We start from the raw sequence: 20,756 nt of genomic DNA, 5'->3' as shown, positions 1-20,756 counted from the left end.
TTAAGATTTCTTTGTGGGGGTTGGGGATGGAGTAGGTAAGGCTTTACAGATTTGACATAATACAAAACCATGCATGTTTTTTATTTTTGTATGTATGCAGATTTTCAATCTTGAACATTTTATGCATCTGAGCACTGAAATACAGTGGATGACCTGAGTTGTGTTTTGAAATTAGTACTTAACGGTAACCTGCTTAACTGTAACAGCTTTGGCAGTTCATGGCTCTTGTTAGTCCCAACTTCCTGAATTCAAATTTTATGTAAAGAGGAACCACAGATATTTTATGCAGGAATGTTTTTTGTTTATTTTAATTTTTTGCTCCCCCATCCAAAAGCTGTGAAGCTTGCTTACATAAACACAGCAAAGGGGACTGCATAGGTGGATATGCTTGGTTTTAAAGTAGACTCTGGATATTGTCTAGGGCAGGGGTGGGCAACTTGTTCCAGAAAGGGCCAAGAGGGTGCAGGTTTTCTTTGCAGCCACTGACTCCACCAGGTGATTTCACTGATTAATATCACCTTGAGCAGATGGAATCAGTTAATCAGTGAAATCACCTGGTGGAGTCAGTGGCTGCAAAGAAAACCTGCACCCCCTTGGCCCTTTCTGGAACAAATTGCCCACCCCTGGTCAAGGGAATTCATAGTGTATGGTTTGGTGGGACTTACTCTAACATGGAAGCTAAAACTCAAAGGCTGTAGTGTCTGTTGAGCTTCTTTTGGTGTTGGTGAGTCAGGTTTAATCAGTGTTACCCAACTGACAGCAACCAGAAAACAAAATGTGCACACCTTTAATTTGGCTGGAGTAAATAGGCGGCTACTTTCCGGAGTTGGGGATGGACAGTTGTTAGTAAGTCAGGACTGAGGACGCTTACATCATGTGGTGGAATGTGGTGTAGGATGCATGTCACAAATGCATGCTCACAGACCTGACCCCTGCAAACCTCAGATGATTTTCTAACAGACTGGTTGTATTAATTTGTGATGTGATGAATCAATGCTTGGTGCCAGCCTCACTTATGCTTTTTGTCTGTCTAGGTTAAAGTAGATATTTATTAAGTTATGATGTTGGCATGATTGGTACACAGCTTGGAATGAAAGCTGCTCCACAGGTGCAGCCTTCTATGGTGAAATAGGTGTGGGAAAAGTGAGTGATAATGTTGCCTGCTTTGAAAGCTCTTGAATTGCTGTTTTGCTTTGATTGACTGGAGGAAAAAAGTAAATGAGTGCATTTCTATAGCGTTCTCTCATCTGAGGCAGATGCTCAGTGCTTTACAATGATGCTCCACATTCACCAATGTCAGTGTGCTGTAATGAAAGGTGTTCACCTGCACACCAGGAGTAACTTGTGAATTAAGAACCGTGCCCACGTGTTTTAGTTATTAAATCTCCCCCCACCCCAATCTGATGGAGATTTGAACTGAGGATTCTGTCTTTTCATACTCAACATTTTAGCCTCGAGGAGTTCATCACCTCCCGTAAAGGTTATTCAATCTGAACAGTCATTTTAAAAAAATAAAAAAAGTTATGGCTTTTGCTGTCAGTTTAACACTTTTACCACTGTGAATATCTTCACATTACCTGCATGTAAAAGTATATTTTTCTTTTCATTGAGAGGCTGTTGTGCCTCTTTTTTTTTTTTTTTTTGTCCTTTGGGGGTGGGGGATGTTGACTTTTATATAAAACAAACTTGCTGCTAGTTGTCCGTCATTTCTTTTTTGGTTGTATTGTCTCTGATATTGGCTTTGTCAAATACTGAGACCCAGAAAGTTCATATGTTTTATTATTCAGCATTTTTAAGGTCAGATTTGCAATGATTAAAATAAAACAAAAATCTTTTTGGAATCAGTGTTTTTCATTGCGAATTGGACTTTGTGCAGAATTCTGAAGAACATCCAGTGGTTTTTCCCAACTAAAATCACTTTTTGGTGCCTGCACTCAGTCTTCTAAATCACACCCAATTTTGCGGAACACGTCTTACCTGTCTGGCCTGTTGACCTGAAGGTAAGAGAGAGCTTCCTTTTTGTGACAGTCATGTAGAAGGAAACCTGTGTTCTCTGAATGGCTGAACAGCACAAACTGGAAAATGACAGCAACAGCTCTGATGATTTTTTGTTGGACTTGTCCATTTTCACCTCACAGGCTTCTGTCAAAGAGGAAGTAGACCAAAATCTGTGGGCCAGGTAAGATGTCAGTCAAAACAGCTTATGAGTCTTCTTCCAAGTTCTCTTTAATCAAAAAATAATTCTGTTGTTGTGTTCATAGGTTTGCTAAATAACATTGTTCATGGTGGAAGTTTATTTTTAACAAAACATTTCTTGTTTTTGATAATTGCAGACCTCTTGCAAGAAAATGGACTAGTATGCTCTTCTTGGGCACTTGCCTCCTGTATTGTGCCAGGATGGCAATGCCTATCTGTGCTGTCTCCATGGCTGCCGGTTTTGGCTGGAGTAAGATCGATACAGGCTTGGTTCTGGGTGGATTCTTCTGGGGTTACTGTGGTACACAAGTCCTGGGAGGACATGCCAGTGACAGGTAAGCTCCATCAAGGCGGATGTACTTCTGGTTTTGTTTGTTTGAGTAGTATAGTTGTTTCAAGTATATTTTCATTAATGACAGGACTTGTTTCTGTTTAGGCTCTCAGTTGTCCAGGTGGTTTCCATAGTAGAGAAGATTGAATCTTCGACTGGACTGGGTTGCTTGACGCGAGGATGTTTCGCTTCATATCAGAAGCTTCCTCAGCTAAAATTCTTGCTCTGGTAGTCTGACTTCTGTCTGACCCTTGTCGAGAAGAAGGAGCAAGAATTTTAGCTGAGGAAGCTTGTGTGATTTGAAGCGAAACGTCCTCGTGTCAAGCAACCCAGTCCAGTCGAAGATTCAAGCTTCTCTACAATGACAGGGCTTGTTTGTTTTTAAGTTTCAAATACAGAGTTAAGTCAATAATTTGGATTTTGCACAGTCAGTCACAATTTGTGCCATTTTGGCTCTTTATAGCCCCTCAGTAAAGTAGAAATAATTTGCTTCTACTATATAAGTTAAGCTTTAAAGCTACATTGTGCAGGATTTAGGGATGTATATGTATGTGAACACAATTGGAGTATAGTATTTATAACATCTGTTTATTCGTGTATAATAACCTCCAACAATTAATGTGTTTTCATGAGCTCAAAATGAGCCCTGCACATCTACATGGTAGCGGGCCCCCTCACTGCAGCACTGTGAAAGACTGCTGGAAAAATGGAGTAATCAGTGATTGCCCCTCTGTACTCGGTCTACTGGTTGCTAGTAAGAAGTTTAAGAACCCTCATTTTTGTGAACTAGTCGATCATAGCTGTTACGTATCACAAGAGAAGGCAAGCTCCTCATCACCAAAGAAGTGAAAACTTGAAGGCAACCACTTCGTGACTCGTGACTGACACTGGCATAATACAGTCTGCAGCCTCACCATAGAGGGTGACACAGGAGTAGATTTTCATTCCTGTCCTGTCCCACTCCCACAGGAAAAATTCCTGTCCCATCCCAATCCCGGGCCAGAGTTAAAAAAAATTCCTGTCCCGTCCCGCTCCTGGTAAAATGACTCCCACTCCCATCCCGCTCCCATTTTTTTCCTTCTTTTAGTTTTTAGGCTTTAGTGTTCTGCAGTTTTATTTCAGAAGATGTGGCAACAGAAACAGTTCATCTGTGGTATTACAGGGAGGCACTTATTGCCTTAATCCAAATAATTAAAAAAAAGTCACTAAAAGACACAAAAGATAAAAATAATGCATGGCCTGTGATCTTACAGTTTTTCAAAATGTGGTGGTGGACATGTAATGATTTTGACATTTGTCTTCTATTTATGTAACTGCAGACTACATATTTCATGTTTTGTGAGATCAGCTTTATTTTTATTTATTTTTTGTTAATGTATATATCCATTCCTACATTTAAGGCCTGCAGCATTTTCCAAGAAAAAAACATCAGAAATGTCAGAGGATGAAAACATGAACATTTCCAAGTGACTAAATACTTCTTAGACTTCATTTATATCGATCATTCAGAAATACAAACAGTGTGGTACTTTATGGTAAATTTGTGTCAGGTAGGCAGTTCTCAAAAACTAAATGTCCATGCTGGAAGAAGACAAGTGAGGGAAGCCACAAGACACAACTCTGGAAGAACTTTTGGCTTCTGTGGATGTGAGTGGAGAAACTAGGAACAGTACAACATTTTTGTTTTTTTATTTTCATTTTACATACAGTCCCTGCTTTTTTTATTTGTGGTTGTTTCTGTTCCGTTTCTGAAATTAAAGAACTGCTATAAGGAAAAGTGTTAACTTTTTTTTTTTTCAAACTTTGTAGAACAATCGCAAACACCAAACTCAAAAAAAAAAAAGAAAATACACAAACATGCAAGAAAAACTGAACAATGCAGACTGATTTGACTCCCATGATTTTTGAAAATAATAAGAGGTAACTTACTTTGACATAAATGAAACACAGAGCTGCAATCTAATAACTTTGAAAAATAACACAAATCAGCAGCTTGTATTTTTAGTCTGACAGAGTTCATTTCCTCTTTTTTTCTCCTCAGTCACGTTTTGTGCTTGAACATAAAACAGCTACATTAAGCCATCTAAAATAAATATAAAATCTAAAATAAATATCTTTGGAAAATAACAGCCTGTTAAAGTTCAGAGTTCTCAACTATTTTGAGATTTCTGCTTCTGAACATCACTGCAGAGTTTCTCCACATCAGGTTTTTTTGAACACGTGTGTGTGATTTTTATTCTGTTCATTCCTATGTTCTTATTTTTAAGGAATTTTGACTATTTATTTAAAGTAGACCTGCATTGAAATAAATGTGGTCAGATCTCAGAAAGAAATAGCTGATATGTATTTATAAGACACTTATGAATGCAGTAAAGTAAATCTGCAAGCCCAAATTTGTAATTCAGCGGAGAAATCTTCGTTTAAAAATGACAAATTTGCAGCTAAAATTTGGCCCTCAGCGAAAACTGTTTGTACATCCGGGTCATTGCAGTGACATCCGGCAGAAGACGGCGTGCTCCCGCCTTCAGTCCAATCCCACATTGAAATTGACTTTATCTGTTAATAATGTTACTGTTATACACATCCTGGTTTCAGCATCCAAAAGTAAGCTGCAATGAATGCGAGATACAGCTCTGCATGATCAGATCAGCGGCGAGCGACATCGACAGCAGGCGCCGTTCTTCCCCGACACCTCTCTCTGCCTCCGCTGCGCTTACTAAGTCTGCATGTTCGGTAAACGCCGAAGCGGGCCACTCACACCGCCTGTGTCTGCTGTGCAGCCGCATCACCTCTCTGTCTACTGAATGGAGGTGCAGCCAACTTGGCAAAAGTCCAGAGACTACGCTCGCTGTTTTGATGCGGAGCGGCCGGTAACACCTGTTGCTGCAAGGACAGACTTTCCGCAGCGCCGCACGTCTCGGTAATCGGAGCCGCAGAGCTCCGTGGCCACTGAGAGAGGTTTATATCTTTTTAATGACTTGGATTCTTTGCGGGTCCCGCCACCGTACCCCGCGACGGTAACACCGGAGGCGAAAGACAGTAGATTTTCAATGCGACACCACTCAATCAAACGGGCGTATGAAAAAGTCCCCCAAAATAATTTTCAAGCACAAATAAAAGAAATGTGTGCTCACCAACCGTGCCGCAAGACAATATGAAGTTTTAAAAAGTAGATCCTTCCGTATAAGACAAGAAAAAGGTGCAGATGCAAACTGACGTAAATCCACAAATTACATTTGGCGCGCGCAATGCATGCTGGGATAGGGTCTTCTCTCTGACGTCTCGGCAGCGTCCCAAATGTGATGACAGTTTTGCGGAGGGCTAAATTTTAGCTGTAAATTTGTCATTTTTAAATGAAAATTTCTCAGTTGAACGACAGATCTGGGCTTGCAGATTTACTTTACTACATTCAGAAGGATCTTATGTGTAAATATGTCATTTTTTGGTCCAAAGATCTGACTGCATTTATTTCAATGCAGGTCTACTTTAAACTCATAAGTTTAGTTTAACTTTCACCGACACGTGCACATGGTGTGAACAGGACGTACCATCAGAACAGTACAGGGAGAAGTAAAGGCAGCGTCACAGTTTTGTGTTGCTTTTCACTCTGTGCTCAGCGCGCCTCTCCCGCGCCCCCTCCCCTCTCTCTCTCCTCGCAGCCAGCCGGCTCACTCACACACACACACAGATGGCTGCAGTGATCGAACCCAGTCCTAATTTTAGACAGCTTTAAGCAAAGCCACCAGGTTTTTTTTTTCCCCTCTGGCGTCTTTTTTTTTTTTTTTTTTTTTTTTTTTGGAAAATTGACAGCCCAAATGACAGCTCACTGCCTAAAACCTTGGTTCCCGCTCCCGTCTGCTCCTGTGAACTTTTAATCTATACCATCCCAATCACGTGATAAATAGCAAAGTTGACTCCCATCCCGTGGGAATCCCACGAGAGTCCTGTGACCAGTGGGATTCCCGAAAACATGTCAGCCTCAACCTCACCATTAGATGACCATTAGTGCCGTGCACATGGACAGACTGCAACCAGTTTGAAAAGGACTGTCAGATAATAACACGCAGCAGGCGATCTGACTGTCACGTCACCCACGTGAGCCCTGTTCCACATGACGTGGTGTTTTGTTGCACGCCGTCCATGCGCCAGCAGATGTGGATATGAATGAACTGCTTCTCATTCATATCATTTTCATGAGTATGTGTCAGTGACCATGTGTCATCTACAGAGAAACAGACGGATCATATTTTTATTGCCCGCTTGATGAGAGGGATTTAATACAATGCGGTTTGCTTTTTTTTTTTTTTTTTTTTTTTGTATTTAATACGTCCATCTGCTTCCTGATATGAGGCAGTTTCCAGCACCTGTCACAGGACAGCGATGGTAGCTCACTGGTAAAGTTTCCAACTGGCAATCAGAGCTTTTGGAAGGCGCGGGTTCGAATCCCGTGGGTGGCATGTATTATTATTATTATTTTCAGCTGCGTGATGTGGTACACACTGCTGGCAAAAGCTGCTGTGTTCCCGCATGCACTGAACCATCACAGCATGTATTTTTCTTATTTTTTTATTTATTGTTTTCTTCATAGCTGCTGCACAATGTGTTTACACATTGTGCAGCTACTTCAGAGTTGTCTCTGTGTTTTGGTGGCTTCCCTCACTTGTCTCCTTCTTGCATAGCCACTCAGTTTGTCACAATGAGATTGCTTGTGGTTAATTTATTAAGGTTTTCACACAAGCACTTTGGACTTTAAGGAGTTTATCAGTGTTTCTTGTTCTGTCAGACTCGGAGGGGAGCGCGTGTTGTTGCTCTCTACTGCATTGTGGACTCTGATCACAGCTGCTACGCCTCTTCTGGCCAAAGTAAGCACTCACAGCCTCCTCCTCATGACTTTGGCCAGATTGCTTATGGGGCTGGTGCAGGGTGAGTAAATGTTCTTCAATAAGATTCCTCAACTGCTGCATCTAAACAAACCACACATTGTTTTCACATACTACTTACCTTATGTTCTTTACATGCTCAGATTTTGAATTAAAATGAATTTCCAAATGAAATCAAGTGGGTTGCGGTCGAGGGCGGGTGGCCCGGCGGCCCGGTCCGCGCTCACAGCCCCTGGCTGTTGGGATGTGGAATGTCACCTCGCTGGGGGGGAAGGAGCCTGAGCTTGTGCGGGAGGTTGAGAGATACCGACTAGAGATAGTCGAGCTCACCTCCACGCACAGCTTGGGCTCTGGTATCCAACTCCTGGAGAGGGGCTGGATGCTCCACTTTTCTGGCGTTGCCCACGGGGAGAGGTGGACGAGAGGGTCGCGTCCCTACGCCTTCGGGTCGGGGACAGGTCTCTCACTGTTGTCTTGGCCTACAGGCCGAGCGGCAGTGCAGAGTACCTGACCTTCTTGGAGTTCCTGGGAGGGGCACTAGATAGCGCTCCGACTGGGGACTCCGTTGTTCTCCTGGGGGATTTCAACGCCCACGTGGGCGGCGACAGTGAGACCTGGAGGGGGGTGATCGGGAAGCACGGCCTTCCCGATCTGAACCCGATTGGTGTTCAGTTGTTGGACTTCTGTGCTAGTCATAGTTTGTCCATCACAAACAACATGTTCGAGCACAAGGATGTCCATAAGTGCACATGGCACCAGGACACCCTGAGCCGGAGGTCGATGATCGACTTTGTAGTCGTATCATCTGACCTTCAGCCACGTGTCTTGGACACTCGAGTGAAGAGAGGGGCTGAGCTGTCGACCGATCACCACCTGGTGGGGAGTTGGATCCGCTGGGAGGGGAGGAAGCCGGTCAGAACTGGCAGGCCCAAACGTATCGTGAAGGTCTGCTGGGAATGACTGGCGGAACCCTCTGTCAGCGAGGTCTTCAACTCCCACCTCTGGGAGAGCTTCTCCCAGATCCCGGGGGAGGTTGTAGACATGGAGTCCGAGTGGACCATGTTCTCCACCTCCATTGTCGATGCGGCCGCTCGTAGCTGTGGTCACAAGGTCTCTGGTGCCTGTCGCAGTAGCAATCCCCGAATTCGGTGGTGGACACCGGAAGTAAGGGATGCCGTCAAGCTGAAGGAGTCCTACTTGTCTTTGTTGGCAGGTGGGACCCTGGAGGCAGCTGACAGGTACCAGCAGGCCAAGCGTGCCGCAGCCCGTGCAGTCGCAGAGGCAAAAACTCTGGTCTGGGAGAAGTTCGGGGAGGCCGTGAAGGACGACTGTCGGTCAGCCTCGAAGAAATTCTGGCAAACCATCCGATGCCTCAGGAGGTGGAAGCAGCTCTCCACCAGCACTGTCTACGGTGCGGGTGGGGAGCTGTTGACCCTGACTGGGAATGTTGTCAGGCGGTGGAAGGAATACTTCGAGGATCTCCTCAATCCCATCGTTACGTCTTCCAAAGAGGAAGCAGAGACTGGGGACTCTGAGGCAGACTCATCCATTACCCAGGCCGAAGTCACCGAGGTGGTTAGAAAGCTCCTCGGTGGCAAGGCTCCTGGGGTGGATGAAGTCTGTCCTGAGTACCTTAAGTCTCTGGATGTTGTGGAACTGTCTTGGCTGACACGCCTCTGCAACATCGCATGGCAGTCGGGGACAGTGCCTCTGGATTGGCAGAGCGGGGTGGTGTACAAGCGGCCGAGATGAGTTTCCTCCGCAGGGTGGCTGGGCGCTCCCTTAGAGATAGGGTGAGGAGGAGGAGCTCGGAGTTGAGCCGCTGCTCCTCCACGTCGAAAGGAGTCAGTTGAGGTGGCTCGGGCATCTTTTCCGGATGCCCCCTGGAAGCCTCGTTGGAGAGTTGTTCCGGGCACGTCCCACTGGGAGGAAGCCCCGGGGAAGACCCAGGACACGCTGGAGGGACTACATCTCTCGGCTGGCTTGGGAACACCTTGGGGTTCCCCCGGAGGAGCTGGGGGAGGTGTGTGTGGATCGGGAGGTCTGGGCGGCTTTGCTTGAGCTGCTACCCCCGCGACCCGACTCCGGATAAAGTGGAAGAAAATGGATGGATGGATGGATGGCTGGGTGGTGGTCCCTCTGTTTAAGAAGGGGGACCGGAGGGTGTGTTCCAACTACAGGGGGAACACACTCCTCAGTCTCCCCGGTAAGGTCTATTCCAGACTACTGGAGTGGAGAATTTGACCGATGGTCGAACCTCGGATTCAGGAGGAGCAGTGTGGTTTTCGTCCTGGTCGCGGCACACTGGACCAGCTCTAGACGCTACATTGGGTGCTCGAGAGTTCATGGGAGTTCGCCCATCCAATCCACATGTGCTTTGTGGATCTGGAGAAGGCATTTGACTGGAGAGGTGTTCCGGGCACGTCCCATCGGGAGGAGGCCCCGGGGAAGACCCAGGACACGCTGGAGGGACTATGTCTCTCGGCTGGCTTGGGAATGCCTTGGGGTTCCCCTGGAGGAGCTGGGGGAGGTGTGTGTGGATCGGGAGGTCTGGGCGGCTTTGCTTGAGCTGCTGCCCCCGCGACCCGACTCCGGATAAAGCAGAAGAAAATGGATAGATGAAATCAAGTCAAACTGAGAATTGATGGACATTTTGTAGAATTCAGTTTGAGACTCTGATGTCTTACAGGTGTTTACTTCCCCTCTCTGGCCAGCCTGTGCTCACAACGTGTCGTGGAGAGTGAGAGGGGGTTTTTGATGAGCAGCATGTACAGCGGATGCTATTTAGGGTATGTTGGCCACACGCGCATGCACACTCACAAATTAATAAATTGCTGAACCTGTCCCTTACCCTTGCTGCTCTCTCAGAACTGTGTTGGCAGGTGGGCTGGGCTCCCTGATGTTGGAGGGGAACGGATGGGAAAGCATCTTTTACTGCACTGGTTTAATGTCTGGACTGTGGGCGCTTGTTGTTTGGCAGTGTTTAATGAAAGGTACGTCAGCCACACTGCAAATCAAGACTGGATTCTTTATGGTTGATTTATACACACCTGATTGAGTCTCAAGTCTTGTGCCTCACCAGTGGGCTCATCAGTGGATTGTCACTTGTCTTCAGGAATTTTGTACACTCAACAAAAATATAAACGCAACACTTTTGGTTTTGCTCCCATTTTGTATGAGATGAACTCAAAGATCTAAAACTTTTTCCACATACACAATATCACCATTTCTCTCAAATATTGTTCACAAACCAGTCTAAATCTGTGATAGTGAGCACTTCTCCTTTGCTGAGATAATCCATCCCACCTCACAGTTGTGCCATATCAAGATGCTGATTAGACACCATGATTATTGCACAAGTGTGCCTTAGACTGCCCACAATAAAAGGCCACTCTGAAAGGTGCGGTTTTATCACACAGCACAATGCCACAGATGTCGCAAGATTTGAGGGAGAGTGCAATTGGCATGCTGACAGCAGGAATGTCAACCAGAGCTGTTGCTCGTGTATTGAATGTTCATTTCTCTACCATAAGCCGTCTCCAAAGGCGTTTCAGAGAATTTGGCAGTACATCCAACCAGCCTCACAACCGCAGACCACGTGTAACCACACCAGCCCAGGGCCTCCACATACAGCATGTTCACCTCCAAGATCGTCTGAGACCAGTCACTCGGACAGCTGCTGGAACAATCGGTTTGCATAACCAAAGAATTTCTGCACAAACTGTCAGAAACCGTCTCAGGGAAGCTCATCTGCATGCTCGTCGTCCTCATCGGGGTCTCGACCTGACTCCAGTTCGTCGTCGTAACCGACTTGAGTGGGCAAATGCTCACATTCGCTTGTGTTTGGCACGTTGGAGAGGCGTTCTCTTCACGGATGATGCGAAGGAGATGTGTTGCACTGCATGACGCAAATGGTGGTCACACCAGTTACTGACTGGTATCCCCCCCCAATAAAACAAAACTGCACCTTTCAGAGTGGCCTTTTATTGTGGGCAGTCTAAGGCACACCTGTGCACTAATCATGGTGTCTAATCAGCATCTTGATATGGCACACCTGTGAGTGAGATGGATTATCTCAGCAAAGGAGAAGTGCTCACTATCACAGATTTAGACTGGTTTGTGAACAATATTTGAGGGAAATGATGATATTGTGTATGTGGGAAAAGTTTTAGATCTTTGAGTTCATCTCATACAAAATGGGAGCAAAACCAAAAGTGTTGCGTTTATATTTTTGTTGAGTATATTTATTCTTCTTTTTATTATAGGCTGTGTTGATTTCCACAAGCCATTTGATTAACTGATTCAGGTGACTTTGTGGGACATCCTGAGAACTTTTGGAATCCCCAATAAGCTGCTAATTGCCAGCCTATACTTGGAAACTGTGTGTGGATTGGTGGCAGAGTCTATGACGACTTAAATTCTGGTGTCCATCTGGGATCTGTTTTGGTTCCTTTTTTGTTCAATGCTTACTTGAACTGTGTTTTTTGCATAAGGTTGGGAATTTCAGCAACGTGGTTGCTTTTGTTGTTGAGGAAAGGTTCATTGATCTTCCCTCTGTGCATGATGCTGGAATTTTTGTGGAAGCAATGAATGCCCCGATTACAAGACTAAAATCCAGGCTTCTAATAACTTCCTGGACAGAGCCATCAGTGGTGTATCTATATGTGGAGGAAGTATTGAAGTTGTGTTATTGCAAGAAAAAGGATGTCCAAGTCTTTGGGATCCTGGTGATTCCAGGCTGATTCTAAGTAAGTCCTGTTGGCTTCTCCATTGTCAAGTCGCCACAGCAGATCCAGGGTGGATCTGCATGGTGATTTTGGCACAAGTTTTATGCTGGATGCCCTTCCTGAAGCAACTCCACATTCCATGGAAAATGGGCAAGGGTGGCCTTGAACCAGGAACTTTTAGCTCTGGAAACAAGCGCATTTAACCTCTGACTGCATGGTTGTGAAATTTGGGCTCTAAAGATGTCATCACATTGCGAGGGACTGAGTAAACTAATTAGTAATGGATCTAAATACTGTTTACTGATAAATGATATCAGTTATCATTTGCCTGTCTTTATGGTTCTTGATTTGCATCCCCTTAATGAAATATGAGTGTTCAAATCAGTCCACATACTTCAGAGTGAGAAACGAGGAAACAATTTGCGAATTTAGAAGAGAACTTTTACAGCAAGACTGGTTTGGAGTTTATATGGATGATGTGAATGAAGCATACATATTTTTCATAAATACATATTTGTTACTTGATAACAAATGGTGTCCACTAAAACTATATAAGAAAATATCAAGAAGTGGAAAACCTTGGTTTATGATAGGAATTCTGAGATCATGCCAAAAGAAAAATAAACTGTATAGAAATTATTTTTAAAAAATGGACACCCAACATTGAGATCAAATACAAAACATATAAAAATAAATTAACAACTATTATGAGATCTGCTGAGAACGATTATTACAATAGAATATTGAGGGAAATCATGGGAATATGAAACCAACATGGAAAGTATTAAAAAGTGTAATGACACTTAACTCCAAACCAAGACAGCTACCTGATTAGTTTATTGAGAATGATGTTGAATATATGAACAACAAAACTACTGCTAATGAATTTAACATGCTTTTTTCAAATATTGGAGCTAATATTGCAGAATCCATGACTACAATTAAAAGAAATCATTCATAATGGGAAGTAAAATAATGGCGTCTCTTTGTTGGGGAAGTCAGTGAACATGAAGTCTTAACTATAGTAAATAAATGGAAAAGTAAATTATCTACACATAATGACGGATTAGGTATGACAATTGTTAAAAGAGCTATTAACTGCTTTCTTAAACCGCTGACCTATATTTTTAATCTATCCATACAAACCAGTGTTTTTCCTGAGTAAATGAAAGTAGCTAAAGTGATACCTATTTTTAAAACTGGGGATGAACACATTTAACAACTGTAGACCAATGTCACTGCTTTCACAGTTCTCTAAAGTCCTTGAGAAATGGTTCACAAATTTTTTTGAGAAATGTAAATTAGCGAAAAACAATATGGATTTAGATCTCAGCGATCGACAACCTCAGCACTCATTGAATTGATAGAAACAATTACAACTGCAGCTGAAAGAAATGAGTACACTGCGGGAGTGTTTATTGATCTTTGCAAAGCATTTGATGCTATAAATCATGAGTTCTTATTATTAAAATTATATAAGTATGGGATTAGGGGCACGGCACGTTGGTGGTTTCAAAGTTATATCACAAATTGTCAGCTGTATGTACATATAAATGAACTGAATTCTGATTATAGAGAGGTTAAATGTGGAGTTCTGCAAGGATCAGTTTTAGGGCCTTTGCCTTTTCTTTTGTTTATTAATGACATATATGAATCTTCTGAAATGCTATTTTTTTTTTTTTTGCCAATGATACCAGTATATATTATTCAGGAAGTAATCTGTTGGAAATAACAGAAGTAATAGGGGAAGAAATGTTAAGTGAGAAACTGGTTTAATGAAAATAAGTTGGCTTTAAACTGGGATAAAACTATCATTTTTGGCAATCGAAGCACCAATGATGTGAAAATTACCATTGATGGAGTTAATGAAGTTAAGTTTCTTGGTGTAGTGTTGGATGAAAAATTAAATTCGAAAGCCCACATAGATTATACAACAAAGTTAGTCAAAGCATTGGTATTTTATTTAAAGTAAAAGATTTGTTTGAATGTAATTCTTTGTGTATGTTGTATTGCTCAATGATTCTCCCATACTTCAGTTATTGCGCTGAAGTCTGAAGACATACATATAACAGTACCACTAAGCCATTTTTTGCTACAAAAGAGAGCCATTAGAAGTCAACAAAAAAGGTTATAGAGATTTTAAGGTTGTGCTACTAGTCTATAAAATTATTCATGGACTATCACCTCCCTACTTACACAAAAGTGGAGACATTTTAGCAAAAAGTACAATAATTTATTCAAACTTCACAGTGAAACATAACTGGTGTATAACATGATGATGACAAAGGTGTCCCATTCTGTAGCATGAACCTCTGCAGCGGTGACTCTGAGAAAACCATCTGAAACACACACATACAGCATACATATTTTAATTAGTGCTGTCAGGTTATTAAAAAAATAATGTGATTACAAGGTTTGTGATTAGTTAATCTAAATGAATCATTTAATTGCAGGTATATTAAAAAAAACTCAGATCTGTGTGTGTTTGGGATATTTAATAATCAGGTAAAAAATGATCAGGGTTATTTTTGTTACATATCAAGGAGGTATTAAACAAGCTGTAAATTGGTCTTAAATTGGGAGAACTGTCTAAGTGTAATTTGGATGGGTTAAATGCAGGCAAATGTCATTGTATTTGTGTACAATGACAATAAAAGGATATAAAGAATGTCTATAAAAACAGAATTGTGGGAGTTTGGAGGCTGATTCTTTCTGCACAATATGACTCCTTTAATAATCTTATTAGATTTCATATTTTAAATTTGTCCATTGAACATTCAAATCTGGACGAAAAACAAACGTTTTTAATGTGTTTTAAGCCTGTTCGAGTTCAGTGACGACATTAACGGTCATTAAAACCGAATCAACATTTTGTGCGTGAACGTCAGTAAATGCACAAACTCCCACATTTGAGATTTAACAATAAGTTATTGTAGTATATTGTTAGAATGATCTGGGATCATCATTGATCGATTAGTTCACCCTAAGGGAGCGCATCGGTATTTGATTTGTTGGGTCTGTTTTTCTGTGTAGTACCTGAGCGGCAGAATAAAAGTTACATACAAAGTGTTCACCCAGAAATATGCCTCACCGTTTAATTTTATAGTGTAACAAGTACACAACATGGTGTCAGAAAAGGGTTTTTTTTTCTTCAGCCACATGAGACATGAGACACCATTAGTTTTCGTTGTTACTCCACTGTGGTAAGAAGAAAGTTAAGTTTTACGTTTGTATCGAGTGACCGAACGTCAACGTTAGCATGGACCAGTTCAAGCCACCTGCACCGCTAGTGCTAACAGGCAACCTTAGCGAGAATTGGCGCCGATGGGAGCAACGTTTCCAGCTGTACATGACGGCCACAAGTGCGGACGAGAAGGATGAACCGGTGAAGATTGCCATCATGCTACACACGGTCGGTGAGGATGCGTTGGAGATCTACAACACCCTCGATGTTGAAACAGAGGAAGTGGATGGTCAACCTGGTGAACCTACACTCAAAGATATACTGGATGCCTTCAGAAAATACTGCACTCCAAAGAAGAACATTGTGTTCGAGCGCCATCAGTTTTGGTCACTACCCATGCCAGAAGGAGTCAATGTTGACCAGTTTGTGACGGAACTTCACCAGAAATGTAAAAAACTGTGAGTTTGGAATGACCGAGAATGACATGATAAGAGATAAGCTTGTGTTTACTGTGCCTGATGTTCGTGTGAAAGAGTGACTATTGAGAGAAACGGACTTGACTTTAGATAAAGCAGTTGATATCTGCAGAGCAGCAGAAGTCGCTAAATCACAGATGCGTGCCATGCAATCAGCCCAGCCAGAGGCGTCAGTGGAGGCTCTTCACAAGGTGTCAGCTAGCTCGGAGAAGGGGAGAGCGGGCATGAAAAGTAAGCCGAGACCACAAGAAAAAACAAAGGCACAAGCAGCAGATGTAAACACATGCAGAAAGTGCGGCGGGGCGCATAAACCTCGTCAATGTCCAGCGTTTGGCATCATATGCCACAACTGCAACAAGAGGAACCACTACGCGAAGATGTGCACGTCAACACAAGATAGACGAGCCACTGCCCGAGGCGTGCATGATCTTGAGGTCGAATCTCTGTTCATAGGGACTATGTCCTGTGCTGGACCCAAAAACAGTCAGCACGATAATGCGTGGTACACAACAGCCAAAATACAAAATACAGAGGTCAAGTTCAAATTGGACACTGGGGCAGACGCAAATGTACTCCCTCTGAGCATTTTGCAGAAGATTCCGGGTCCTCATCAGCTGCAGCCCACCCACATAGCTCTCGTGGCTTATGGAGGAACACGTCTGAAGCCAGAAGGTACCGTGAGTCTTACCTGTGATGTGGCCAGGGTGAAGTCAGATCTTCAGTTCTTCATCACCAAGCACTCCTCCACTCCAATATTAGGCAGAGACGCATGTGAACAGCTGAAGCTGGTGAAAAGAATGAAGACCATTGCAGTCAAGGCACCAGCCACAAAAGAGGAGTTAGTGGACGCCTACCCCTCCGTCTTCAGTGGTCTGGGACAGTTTCCTGGGGTGCATCACATTCACACAGACCCACATGTGACCCCAGTAGTGCATGGCTGCAGGAAAATCCCCATCACTGTCATGGACAGGCTGAAAACCACGCTGGAAGAACTCGTTGAAAGAGATGTCATTGCACCTGTGACAGAGCCCACAGAATGGGTAAATAGCCTTGTCATTACAGAGAAGAAAAATGGGTCGCTCAGGGTGTGCTTGGACCCTCGTGACCTGAATGAGGCGATCAAGAGACAGCACTTCTCAATACCCACCCCAGAAGAAGTACTCCACAGGCTGTCAGGGAAAACCATCTTCTCCATCTTAGATGAAAAGGATGGATACTGGCAAGTGAGACTGGACAAGCCCTCCTCGATGCTCTGCACATTAAGCACACCGTGGGGCAGGTTTCACTTTAAGAGACTTCCCTTTGGCATTAAGTCCGCCAGCGAGGTTTTCCAACAGAAAAACTGTGAGACATTCGGCAACATCGAAGGAGTGCACATAATTGCAGATGACATGATCATCGCCGCTGCGTCTGAGGAAGAGCATGATGCCATTCTGCAGAAAGTCATGGACATGGCACAGAGAAACAATATCAAATTCAACAAAGAGAAAATTCAATACAAGGTGGACTCGGTCAGATACATGGGACATGTTGTCACCTCAAAGGGCGTGAAGCCGGACGAGTCCAAGGTGTTAGCCATCAGAAACATGCCACAGCCTGAAGACAAGAAAGGACTACAGAGGCTACTGGGAATGACAAGGTATCTCTGCCAATATATCCCAAACGAAGCCATGATCACAAGCCCACTCAGAGAGCTGCTGCGAAAAGATGCTGCCTGGCACTGGAGCCATGAACACACTGCTGCACTAGGCAAGCTCAAGACCGCCCTCATGCAGGCCCCAATACTCCAGTTCTTTGACCAGAGCAAGCCACTCACCATACAGTGCGACGCATCAAAAGACGGACTGGGAGCCTGTCTGCTGCAGGAAGGGAGGCCACTGTCTTATGCTTCACGAGCACTCACAGAGTCGGAAAAGAATTATGCTCAGATAGAGAAAGAGCTGCTGGCAATAGTTTTCGCAACCAAGCGTTTTCACCAGTATGTCTATGGCAACACAGTGACTGTACAATCAGACCATAAGCCACTAGAAGTCATTTTCAAAAAGCATCTGAGCAAGGCACCAGCACGACTTCAGCGCATGCTATTGCAGCTCCAACGGTATGACCTGAGAATAACATACACTGCAGGCAAGGACATGCACGTTGCTGATACCCTGTCCCGCGCTGTTGTCACTGACTGCAAGGATGACGCGAAAGAGGATCTGTTCGAGGAGAGAGTAGTGCATGCAATGGAAGCCACAGATGCACTCGATGCAGACACTCTCGCAAAGCTCAAGGGGGCCACGGCGACAGACAACGTACTGCAACAGGTGATGGAGCTACACAACAAAGGCTGGCCGAGACGACGGAGCAGTGTTTCCATCAATCTACACCAGTACTCGCCTATGCGAAACTCCATCAGCATCAGGGATGGCATACTGATGACTGGTGACAGGGTTGTGATTCCACAGAGTGTGAAGCAACTGATGCTTGACAGACTGCACCTCGCACACCAGGGGATACAGCGGATGAAAGCACAGGCAAGAAAAGTGATGTACTGGCCAGGTATGACGCAAGACATTGAACACATGGTGGAAAGCTGCGGCCCATGCCAAAAACTCCAGCCACAGAATCACAAAGAACCTCTGATTCCACACGTGGTACCTGAGCTGCCATGGCTGAAAATTGGGGCTGACATCTTTGAGCTACACGGACAGTCATACCTCCTGATGGTGGATTACATGTTAAAATACCCAGAGGTGCTCCACTTACCTGACAAAACCGCCTACGCAGTCATACGCAAGATAAAGGCTGTCTTCGCCAGACATGGAATCCCAAAAGAGCTGGTAAGCGATCATGTTCCTTTCGCCAGCTCTGAAATGAGACAGTTTGCGTCGTCATGGGGCATAAAGCTTGTCCACTCCAGCCCTGGATATCCACAATCCAACGGCCTTGCAGAGAGAATGGTAAAGACAGTAAAGCATGCACTTATAAAGGCAACACAGACTGGCACAGACCCGCACTTAGCTCTCCTGTCACTACGAAACACTCCAGTGACTGGCACAGAGTTTTCACCAGCACAAGTCCTGATGGGAAGAGTACTGCGAAGCACCTTGCCAAGCTCCACAGCTGTCCTGCAGCCAGCTGTCCTGCATGGATTTCACTCTAGGCTGAAACACCTACAAGCCAGGCAAGAGCACTACTACAACCGCAACACAAAGACTCTGCCAGAGTTTGCTCCTGGTACCACAGTTCACATGGCAACACGTCGTGGCTGGGAACCAGCTACTGTCTTAAGCAAAAGATTGGAACCACGTGCATACAACGTACAGACTCCCAGTGGTGTCACATTCCGGAGAAACCGACGTCATCTGAGGAGAATCCACCCCAGTCTACACAGAGAAAACGACAATGACATGCTGGAGCGACCCATTGCTTCACAGAGAGAGGACAGTGCATCACAGGCCCTGCAAGACCAGCGCACTCCTGCCTGTGAACCAAACAACCCCACTCCAGCTGCTCCCACCTACAGCACCAGAAGTGGGAGACTTGTAAAGATGCCTACAAGGTTCAGGGACTATGAGTTCACATAATGCTTATGGCCACCTTACAGAATTGTCAAGTTCTGACTTTTACATTTACGTGTTTCAGTTCAATGAGTTAATATTTACTTCCACATCTTTATAATCAACAGAGCGACTGAAGTTAAAAAAAAAGGGGGGGGACAGAGACAGAAGAAGAAGAAAAAAAAAAAATTTAAGACGTCACTTATATGATGTGATTCAAAGGTTGTTTTTTACAGTATAAGGATATCATTTAAAATGCCTAATGCAGGAGTTATTTCTTGTTGTGATGTTAAAGTTAAAGATGACCCTCATGCTTAAAAAGGGAGGACGTAGTATATTGTTAGAATGATCTGGGATCATCACTGATCGATTAGTTCAGCCTAAGGGAGCGCATCGGTATTTGATTTGTTGGGTCTGTTTTTCTGTGTAGTACCTGAGCGGCAGAATAAAAGTTACAAAGTGTTCACCCAGAAATATGCCTCACCGTTTAATTTTATAGTGTAACAAGTACACAACAGTTATCAAAGCAAGTTACTTTGGTTAAAAAAAAAAAAAAAAGTATTGACATTAACACGTTTATTGCTCAGAAACGCGTCTTTATTCACAAACCAAGTCACTGACGTCAAAACAAAATGGAGCAAAGTGTGACTGAAGGCCTGATAGGTATTGTAATTAATCTAAATTAACGCTTTATTTTGACAGCCACAATTTTAATAGTTAATAGAGACAGCCTGCAGCTATTAATTATTTACGAGCTACTTAGGAAGCTAACGATTAGCTTACCGTCATGCTTTGCCTTTTCATCTCTAGCCACTTGTATCTTCTCGTCTTCATCTTCATATGAATTCCCAAAGTCTTCTGTACGTCTCAAGCGTGTTTTTCTCGCTGCCAGCAACTTTCTTTTAAAAACTCACACAGCAGTAAACACACGGAGTTCGCCATTGTTTGTTTGTGTCGTGTATAAAACGACGTCACTGCAGTTTGCTCTGCTGACCCCGCCCACGTTGAAGAGGTACCATTTGCAGTGGAAAAGCTCGCGCTTGGAACCAGACCGAGTAGAGCCGAGTAGTACTGGAGCTTTGTAGTGGAAAAGTGGCTTTAGCTGACCTAATTAAACTTTACGTACCGGCCCAGGCTTTGTGTTCTCAGGGTGCAGGACTACTTTGTGTCCCTGGGGTGAATAAGAAGTCTGCAGGTCATAGATTTTTCTCATGTGCTTTCTCTTATTGTGCCCCTGTTCTGTGGAATGTGCCCCTGCGTCAGTAAAACAGTCAGATTCTGTGGAGACTTTCAAGTTCAGACTTAAGACGCACTTATTTTCCCTTTCATATGACTAGCATACTGGTACAGTTTTTTTTTTACGCGTTTTACTCTTTTAATTTATTTTATTAGTAAACAGAGCGTGCCGCAGCCTCAA

The 20,756-nt window shown here is 43.9% G+C and overlaps 1 protein-coding gene across 1 annotated transcript in view; it reads left to right on the top strand.

The window, feature by feature from the left end:
* The first annotated feature begins 2,009 nt into the window (after nucleotides 1–2,009).
* Nucleotides 2,010–20,756, top strand: part of LOC117512791 (solute carrier family 17 member 9-like) — a 32,843-nt gene continuing 14,096 nt past the window's right edge. Inside the window, exons 1-5 of the mRNA XM_034173010.1 lie at nucleotides 2,010–2,179; nucleotides 2,334–2,531; nucleotides 7,311–7,450; nucleotides 10,097–10,196; nucleotides 10,276–10,400. Coding sequence (XP_034028901.1) covers nucleotides 2,058–2,179; nucleotides 2,334–2,531; nucleotides 7,311–7,450; nucleotides 10,097–10,196; nucleotides 10,276–10,400 — 685 coding nt within the window. The 5' untranslated portion in view covers nucleotides 2,010–2,057. The remainder of the gene's footprint in view (nucleotides 2,180–2,333; nucleotides 2,532–7,310; nucleotides 7,451–10,096; nucleotides 10,197–10,275; nucleotides 10,401–20,756) is intronic.

Source organism: Thalassophryne amazonica, chromosome 6 (assembly GCF_902500255.1).
Source record: "Thalassophryne amazonica chromosome 6, fThaAma1.1, whole genome shotgun sequence".
Lineage (NCBI taxonomy): Eukaryota > Metazoa > Chordata > Actinopteri > Batrachoidiformes > Batrachoididae > Thalassophryne > Thalassophryne amazonica.
This window is presented reverse-complemented; position numbering and strand designations above follow the sequence as displayed.